This window comes from Erigeron canadensis, chromosome 8, assembly GCF_010389155.1.
Source record: "Erigeron canadensis isolate Cc75 chromosome 8, C_canadensis_v1, whole genome shotgun sequence".
NCBI lineage: Eukaryota > Viridiplantae > Streptophyta > Magnoliopsida > Asterales > Asteraceae > Erigeron > Erigeron canadensis.
The window spans coordinates 38,142,813-38,152,596 of record NC_057768.1 but is presented as its reverse complement, the minus strand read 5'-3'; the positions used below and the strand labels follow the sequence as shown (position 1 = coordinate 38,152,596).

The 9,784-nt window shown below is 31.0% G+C and overlaps 1 protein-coding gene across 1 annotated transcript; it reads right to left on the bottom strand.

Annotated features, from left to right (window-relative positions):
- Window positions 1-228: 228 nt before the first annotated feature.
- LOC122610779 lies at window positions 229-1,240 on the bottom strand. Its single transcript, XM_043783737.1, has 3 exons — window positions 1,185-1,240; window positions 749-1,071; window positions 229-635 (listed from the first exon to the last, which is right to left on the bottom strand). Exons 1-3 carry the CDS (start codon window positions 1,238-1,240, stop codon window positions 229-231), a joined length of 786 nt encoding a protein of 261 aa, XP_043639672.1.
- Window positions 1,241-9,784: the final 8,544 nt, after the last annotated feature.

The following is a 9,784-nucleotide window of genomic DNA, read 5'->3' as shown; positions in this document are numbered from 1 at the left end:
CAATGAGATCCATCTTAAGATCTTCGTGAACGTTTGAGTCATATATCTCAAAAAGTCGTTCATCCGATGGCTGTGGCGCAACTGGGGGATCAGGAATGTAATCAGGACTTATAGCGTGGTCCCCGTCTTTTAAAATCATGTTGTGAAGAATACAACATGCATACATGATCTTACGGATGGGGGTTTCTTCTATTTGTCGTGCCAGTTCTCTAAGTATTTTCCATTTTTTTATAATACCAAAAGCTCGCTCCACTTCCTTCCTTGCATCCTCCTGTGCCTTAGCATATCGAATCCTTTTCTCACCGGTTGGATGGGAAATCGTTTCACAAACATCGCATATCTTGGGTAGATCCCATCCACAAGATAATACGGGTACCGATATTCGGTTCCATTTACAGTGAAAGGAACCAACGGTGCTGTGCCGTCTTCAAAAGGGTTGAACAAAGGAGATTGGTTCAACACATTAATGTCGTTGTTTGAACTGGCAACACCAAAGTATGCGTGCCAAATCCAACAATCCTGTGATGCAACTGCTTCAAGCGATATCGTCGGCCCGTGATGATCACCTCGCGTGTACTGGCCACGCCAAGCTACTGGACAATTATCCCAAGCCCAGTGTGTACAATCAAGACTCCCTATAAACACATTTATTAAACCGAAAATATTCACTAAACTACATAATATATATATATATACATATATACATTAAGTAAATATATATATATATATATATTAAGTAAAGATATACCTAACATGCCGGGGAAACCATGATAAGACGCATGATGATCAAAAATGCGTTGCGTATCAGTACGCATTGGCCTACGCAAGTATTCATGCCCATATAACTTAATGACTTCATCACAAAAAGCATTAAGGGTGTCTCGTGACGATCTTCCCGACATATTTAGGTAATCATCTAAACTGTTGGGATTACTACCGTATCCTAACTGGCGAACTGCAGATGTGCATCTCTGTAAAGCCGAAAACCCCCATTTACCACGTGCGTCGATCTTCCTTTGAAAAAAGCTAAAATTGTTTTCCAAATCTGAAGCTATCTTCACAAACAACCGTCTACTCATACGAAACCGTTGTCTAAAAAAAGTCCCATTAAATTTCGGTTCCTCGGAAAGTAATCTCGAAAAAGACGGTCGTGAGACTCACCACGATCGTCGCGTCTTGTATACGTTCTTGAAGAGGAGGCAGTATCATGGACATCTTGTTGAATCGCATAATGCGCCATTGTAAATAGATTAATATATCGTTCCGTCTCGTCGGATGAACTCGAGTCCGATTGGAAATTTGGGGGTGTTGGGCCGTGATTGTCAAGAAATAAAGGATTGTTGAAGAAAGGGTTCATGATTCCGAAAATATAGATATATATGTGTGTTATTTGTGTGTGTGAATTTTGTGTTGAAAGAAGAAAAAAAAAGAAACAGATCGGTGCAAAAGAAAGGGAGAAGAAAGAAAGAAAGAAGAGAAAAAGAAAAAGGAAGGAGGGAGAGAGACATTACTTTGTGGGCCCCCCTCTTGTTTTTTTCTTTTTTTTTTCTAACGGTTAAAAACAGCGGCACGAGAACCGGTACCACAGTGCCCAGACGCGTCCCCTCCCCACCGGTACCGGGGGGTCGGAGCGGTGTGCACACCGGTACCGGCTCCCTCACCTCTCGACTCCGTGCACCCTTATACTTTGTTTTTATTTTACAAACAAGCCAAGTCTTATGTTTATTAGTTGATAATTGGCTGTATAAAATAGATAATTCTTAGGAGATAGTTTGTATAATCGTATGTGTGCATTGCGCACATAGATAAGTGAATGTATAGTAACATGTAAGTTTGTAAGACTCTGAGTCTTGTTAGACCATCTTTAACCCCAGCTTATTGTACAGTGTATTTGGTCCAAAACAGATGCGTTAAAGGCGACAGCGTATTCGCCGGTGTTTTCTCCCAACGCGGTGGCCACCGCACTGTGGTGTTGGGCGTATTGGTTGGGTTGTAGATATTTTAAATTCAATTCTTAATATATAATATATATATATATATATATGCGGATATGTTTAATATATTAGATCTACAGTAGTGTGTGTATGATATATATATAGATGTGTGTATATACTTTGTTCATTGTTTGATTTGGGAAGAAGACGACGAGCATTAGTGGGCCTCTTTTTTTATTTCCTTTTAATTTTTTAATTAAATCATTTAAGCCCCCCTCAGTTTAAAGTTGTTTACAATTCGTTTTCTAAAATTGTTAATTCTCGTTACTGAACCATGTCTTTGCTTTCCTTTTTCAATTAAAGAGATACGTTATTCGGGCGTTGCAACGAGAGACATTATATTTATTGTGTTCCGTACTATGTAAAAATTATTACATGCTTTTAGAAACATTATATAGCTCAAAACCTGAGTTGATATTGTTTTTTTAATGAGTAAGCAATTATAAATTAGTAAAAACCGACAGTATAATTTTATAACAGATTAATATATTATATAAATTCTAAAAGATAATAAGTATGAACGTAGAGTATTTAAAATAAAAAAACAAATTAATAATATAAACATAATTAAAGCTAATTTCCCAAATCATTGAAAATAGAAAGTGAAACAAAAATAATTCATAATAATAAATCATCAACCGAAATAACATTGAAACTAATAAGTATTGCAAACAAATTTTTCGGAGATGGTTAGGTGTATATATTCAAAACATACACCCTATTGTTATGTGTATATATACTATGTAATAGTTCACTTGTAATAAGATGAGATAATCTTAAAAATGTTACAAACTTAAAAAAATAATAATATGCAATTAAAATAAGTGATCTTTTGTAAACAAATTGAAAGAAATTTAAAAGATCAAAACATAATTTGTCAAGCCCAACCGAAATAACATTGAAACTAATAAGTATTGCAAACAAATTTTTCAGAGATGATTAGGTGTATATATTCAAAACATACACCCTACTGTTATGTGTATATATACTATGTAATAGTTCACTTGTAATAAGATGAGATAATCTTAAAAATGTTACAAACTTAAAAAAATAATAATATGCAATTAAAATAAGTGATCTTTTGTAAACAAATTGAAAAAAAACATAATTTGTCAAGACCAAAACATAAGAAAATCAAGTGGCCCATTAAGAAAATGAAAACGGGCCCAAATAAATAAAATGGCCCGTTACTATTCTTTGCACACATTTTCGTACCTTTGTTTTTAATATATATATTAATGTATTTGTTTTTATAATTTGTGGTATTTGTATTTATTTTTGTGTTTAATGAAATGTATTTTATAATTTATATAATGTGGGTTGTAATATATAATATATAATATAAATAATGATGTGGCACGAATAAACTGAGTTTTCAGTGTAGGGGTTACGGATAAAAATGGTTCAGTGTGGTGAGTCAGTGTATTCTGACGTAGCATTAATAAACTGAGTTTTCAATGTGGTGAGTTAAAGATGGTCTTAAAATGATCCATATAGATACGTGACAAATCTTATAAATAGAGCTAGACTAGGTTTGTTTTATTCTACCGAATGAATAAATAATGACTATTTGAATTAAGTTTTTATCATTGTTTTTCTTTTATTAAACCAAAAACAAATATTTTTTATTAACTTAATTGATTAAGTAATTTTATATTATATTTATTAAATTTATAAATAAGCAAGATATACTGTTATCTACGAGAGATAGTGTCCGCGTGTTGCGGCGGTGTGATGATAGAAGATGATAAGTCATAGAGTGTGATAACCAAATGCTTTAGTTGTACGGGCTCCGACCTCGGATTTAAAAATTCGTCGAAAGTATATCGGATAAGATCTCTAATAAAAGAGCATGAAATTTTAAGAACACCCATACAATTCTTATAATTTATCGATATACGGTTTCTGAGATAAAATATTTTAAATGAATTAAAGAAATAAAATGATTTATGGAGGAGAAAGAAAAAAAAATGAGTGGTTGAGATTTGAAGAGAAAAAAAATAAGTGGTTGAGATTCAATGTTATTATAGGTATATTAGGTAGAAATGTTTAAATCAGTGAATAAGGAATAGGGGTATTTTGAGAAGTTTAAATCATCTAGTCTTAAAAAAAAGGCAAAATGTTTTATAAGATAATATTAGATATTAAATATTTATCTTATAAAAGAGGACCCCATTTTTTTCTTAAGATAAAAAATGATTTAAACTGTCTAAATTACTTTTTTTCTTTATTTGTTAATTTAAACATCTCTACCTAATCTACCTAATATACCCTTAAATCTAAACCATTCATTTTCCTCTCTATGCTCAAATTTCAACCACTCATTTTTTATCACTCCTCCATAAATCATTCTATTCCTCTAATTTATTCAAAATCTTTTATATTAAAAACCGTATATCGATATATTATAAAAATTGTATGGGTGTTATTAAAATTTTATGCTCTTTCATTAGAGATGTCATTCGATATACTTTCGACGAATTTTTAAATCTGAGGGCGAAGCCCGTACGGCTAAGCATTTGGCTATATGACTTATCATCTTCTATGACCTATCATCCCCACAATCTCATCGCCACAACGTGCGAGTACTATCTCTCTCGTATAATATAATGGATACCAAGCCTATTCGGTCAATGCACCATCCTTTGAGAACCTCATTGTCACAAGCTACCGCGTTGGAACCTCGTAACCAAAAATTGTTACGAATCGGATTCGAATTATTAATTAGAGAAACGTAAGACATGAGTTCTAATTTTGTGTGAAATTACTAATGCCGTGAGAACAAACATACATCCACAACGTACTGTGTCAATTTACTGCCTAATTTCTATTACAATACTTAATTAGTTATCACAATACCTAAAACATTAAGATATAGGTAAGATCTGCCTACATCTTAACCTTCTTAATCACCGTCAATATATTAAGGCTCAAAACTTACAGAATACGGTAGTGAGCAGTTTCTTTCTTTAATACCTAAAACATTGAGACATATTAAAGTAGCCAAGTAGGCTACAATGGAGTTTTCATTTTGATCGAATTAGCGAGAATTTTAAATGTATCCCAATGTACTCCCATCAAATTTACATATCAACTGTGACTAAATTAAGGTCAGTAGCATTCATATCACATTAATATATATATATACTAGGTTTTTAACCCGTGCGATGCGCGATTTTTAAAAAAAGTTGATTAAGATATTAACTTACAATTTTTATGTAGGCATTACTAATTGTTGGTTGACGGAATCAACACGATGTCAAATACAAAATATAACAATGCATCTTGTGTAGTATAACTATATAGTGATACAACCCATAAATGATAAATCTCTTGCTTTTCAATTTCATTGTTTGTTATCAGTCTTATTGGTAAATGATGGATGGGGTTTCAGCTACACACTTAATCCTAAGCACATTCAATTAAATATTCACAGTTTGTTATAATTCATGGCTACATTAATTCTTCCATTAGATAAGTATATTTTGAAATCCTTGACGTGAACATAATCACTATGGTGCTGAACGTTTTAATTCCCCATCTAAGGGATAGCAGTAAGTACCATTAATTAGATAAGTATATTTTGAAATTGAAGAGTCATGATAGCAAACAAACTAATTAGTATTATAACAAAAGTACCATTAACTATTTTCACACATCTAAGGGAAAACAAATATACCCATATGGGGCAGAGGACTTATTAGAAAACATAGAATAAGGTCATATGCACATCAATAATAAAACGAATTTGTATCATAAACCAATTTATATCAATATATTAAGATTTTTTTCAATTCATGAAAATAATAAAAGCTAAAATCTATCAAGACATATATTCAAATAAATTCAAATAAATAAATATAAATACTTAACCAAATTAAGAACTTAAATCTAATGCGTTGAGCAGATAAAGAGTTAAGAGAGGAGACATAAGCTCAAAAATTTTGTATATATAGGATGGACATTCGTGTGATTGGATAAGTAATATCAATTTTTTCATTAAAAAGATTTAAAATCCTACTATACTTAATAAAATATATTGACAATAATATATGAGAATGAAGGAGTTTGAAATTTTGTTGCCAAATAACGTAGATCCTATGAACAATAAAATGGGGATACTTTCAATCTTTAATATATATATATATATAATTATAATATTAATATAAGTAATTAGTTGGATCTTTTTTCTTTTTAATATCTATAAATATAATTTAAAAAAAAAATATTGTTAAAAAAAATATGGAGATGCCACATATGATAAATCTTATATAGCAAATTTTTAGCATAACTTTGACTTTGAAGAGTGATTCAGAAGGCTCGGTTAACTACTGTTTTAATAATATATATAGATATATACCAATAAACTAAAACAGGAGTGAAACATCTTTTGATTGACACGTGACGTATTTCTTAAGCGACACATGTCAGTTTAAATCTATATTTATATATTTTTTAGTTTTTAGATTCCATATACAACTAAAACTTTTAATTATTTAATTGATATATAGATATAGATTCCTAATATTATTATGACTCTTATATTAAAAATTATATTTATTCATTATTACCATAAATATAGATTTCCATCACCAATCTTATTTTTTGACATTAAATTTAATAATTTAATATACATTTACTATTAAACTAAAACATGATTGAGATAATCTTAAAATGACACAATTCTTGATCGGCACATGTCCTTTTTAATTAATTAATTTATATTTTATTAGTTTTTTTAATAGTATATATAGATTCAATTTCCTTGTTAGACTTAGAATTAAATTTTAACTCTTGACTTATAGATACAAAACACATTATAACCATATTTGATTGATGGTTTTCTCATTAATAAAATTGTGTCTTTTTCTTTTTTAATTCTTCATCTCCTATCAATTATATTACTTATAACAACTTACTTATAATAAGTTATTAGCATGAATACTCCAAAAATTGAAGTTTCCGATCCAAAATTACAAGGCTATTTGTCGTCATCCACAATGCTTACAAGTTCCGATTTTGATGTAATTGTAAACATAGAATTAAATCCAAAATTTTAACTAAACATATATTATATTTATCAATATGATTTTATTATAACTTAGTTTCAATCATCGGTTTACTTTAACCATAATTTATTTCGTACTCACGAATCGTGTATGAGGCATATTCATATTTCTTTATGATACAATCGACATAACTACCGTACATCGTACGAGTATTAGGACTAGTGTATATATATATATATAAGGGTTGGTTATTTATAGTACAAATATTTTAAAAAGTACAAAAAGTACATATGTAAGTTAACTTACACATGCTTGTTCCTTCCATCTCCGACCACCACCACCACTACCATCGTCATCTCCGACCACCACCATGATCCTCCGACGACGGCGACCATCTCCGGCGAGACTTACACATGTGTAAGTACAACTTACACAAGTGTAAGTTAACTTTCCAGCGAGAATCAGGTTCGTTTTCGGGTGGATACGGTACGGGCCAGAGGCCCTCATCCGTTCTAAGCTGACCGTCAAGGGACGCATATGGGAATTGTATGGATTTGATGGGCGGCGATCCAAGAGATGGTGACGGTTTGCTATGGTATGGGTGAAGCCCTTAATGCCGGCGCCGTTGTTTGGGTTGTGGGAGATGATGGTGGCTAGTGGTGGTTGTCTCGCGAAGAAAAAACCTAGAAATTTTAAACCCTAAAATGCTTAAAAAGTTGAACTTACACATGTGTAAGTCTCGCCGGAGATGGTCGTCGTCGCCGGAGGATCATGGTGGTGGTTGGAGATGATCATGGTGGTGGTGGTGGTGGTTGGAGATGGAAGGAAGGAAGAAGAAAAAGGAGGAAATACCTTATACTTTTTCAAACCCTTGTACTAAAAATAATTTTCCTTTATATTTATATAGAGAGAGAAAAAAAAATAGAGTATATGGCTGTTAGACATACAAGCTTGGGTGTAGAACTCCTCACATACTAATTTTTTAATATATCTATAAATGTTCGGCCGCCATGCTTTTTATGGATTAAAAAAAAATGTAAAGGGTTCTACACCCAAAATTAAGTGTCTAACAGCCACATAAACTATAACCCTATATATATATTATTTACAGTAGTTATGACAAAAAAGGATCAAACATTATGTTTTATACTTTTAATAAACATAAAATATACAATTAGTACGGTTGGGTCTTTTGTGGCCGGCATGAATGATGGATATGGGGTAGGGTGTGATCATTTCCCTGATTAAATCACATAAACAATACTAATGTTACTTTCAAAAAGGATGCTAAATTATTGTTATGTAATGTAATCTGCTTAGATAACTATTTTTATAATAAAGAGTAACAGTCCTCATAAGCTTTATCAATTGTGGAATTGATGTCCAGCTTCTTGGTGTGCACCATTTGGAGCTCGGTTGTTCAATCTCTATGTATTTATTAAGTTGTTAAAACATTATATCATCATTTGCTTTGATATTAACCCAACACTATAGAATTATGGTAATTGCCTCTGAACTCTTATGGCCTTTTATGTTAGAGATTCTTAATTCATAATAAATGATTATCTTTTCAAATATAAACGATATACGGCCGCTAATTCATTTTTCTCATAGTTAATTTGACTATGTATTTAAATGTTCATTTAAAAACTAAAATTTATGTGAAAACAAAAAAACTGGATATAATACACTGTGATCTGAACTTTACACATTAAGTTTTAAATCACAATGTATTTTGACAAGTTTTGTAATTTTCATAAAATTTTAATAATCACAACCCTTCTCACATAATATCCATTTATTTTATTTAATTGGAAAATCAATATGAAAAAAAATTGTTAAACACAAGTCTCATTTAATTTGGTTGTTACATAAAAACTACTCGTATTAAAATACAGAGTGTCACATTTAGGCTGTGTTTGATAACACAACATCATTTATTGCTGAATAATTCTCAAGCCTGAATGGTTCATAGATCCTGAATGAATGTAATTCTGAATGAAAATAATATGTTTGAAATCAAGTCTGAATGAGTATTCTGTATGAATAAAAATGACTATTTAACCTTTGTATAAATCCTTACATAATATAAAATAAAGAATAATAATCCTATATTTGAAAGCAATAATATGTTTACATTTACATATTGTTGAGTAGTATGATATAACTTGAATTAATATTTACAATAATAACCTGAATCAATATATATACAATAATATATATCTCAATTATATATATGTTTGTAGCAACATTAGAAAGAAAGAAATAAAAAAAAAGAAGATCGAATAATGAGTGAATGAATGGAAATATGCATCACGTATCTGGCTCACCGCTCACGCTCACTTAATCGCTAACATTCTAACAACCTTCAAGAAAAATCATTGAACAATAATAATAATTAATGCCATTTCAATATTTGGCTTTTCTTGTGTTCTTTACTCAGCACCATCGCTAACAAGATTTATAAAACCAAAAACCTTAATCAAACCTTTATAACTACCAAATGAAATCCATGTTTGGAATCAGTTGATCATCATGTTTGTATTTGTGTGGAATACGAAGATTAAATGAAGATAGAGTGGCCGTAATGGGGGAAGGGATATGAAGAAGATGAAAGGAGGCAGAGATTTGATGATAAAAAAAAGGGTAGTAGGGTAAAAGTTAGTGTCTTGAATGGTTAAGATAGAGTTATGAGGTGGAACCATTCAATGTATTTTTTTTCTCGTTCAGCGTTCAGAAGCTAAATCAAACGGACTGAATGCTGACCGATTCAGCACTCAG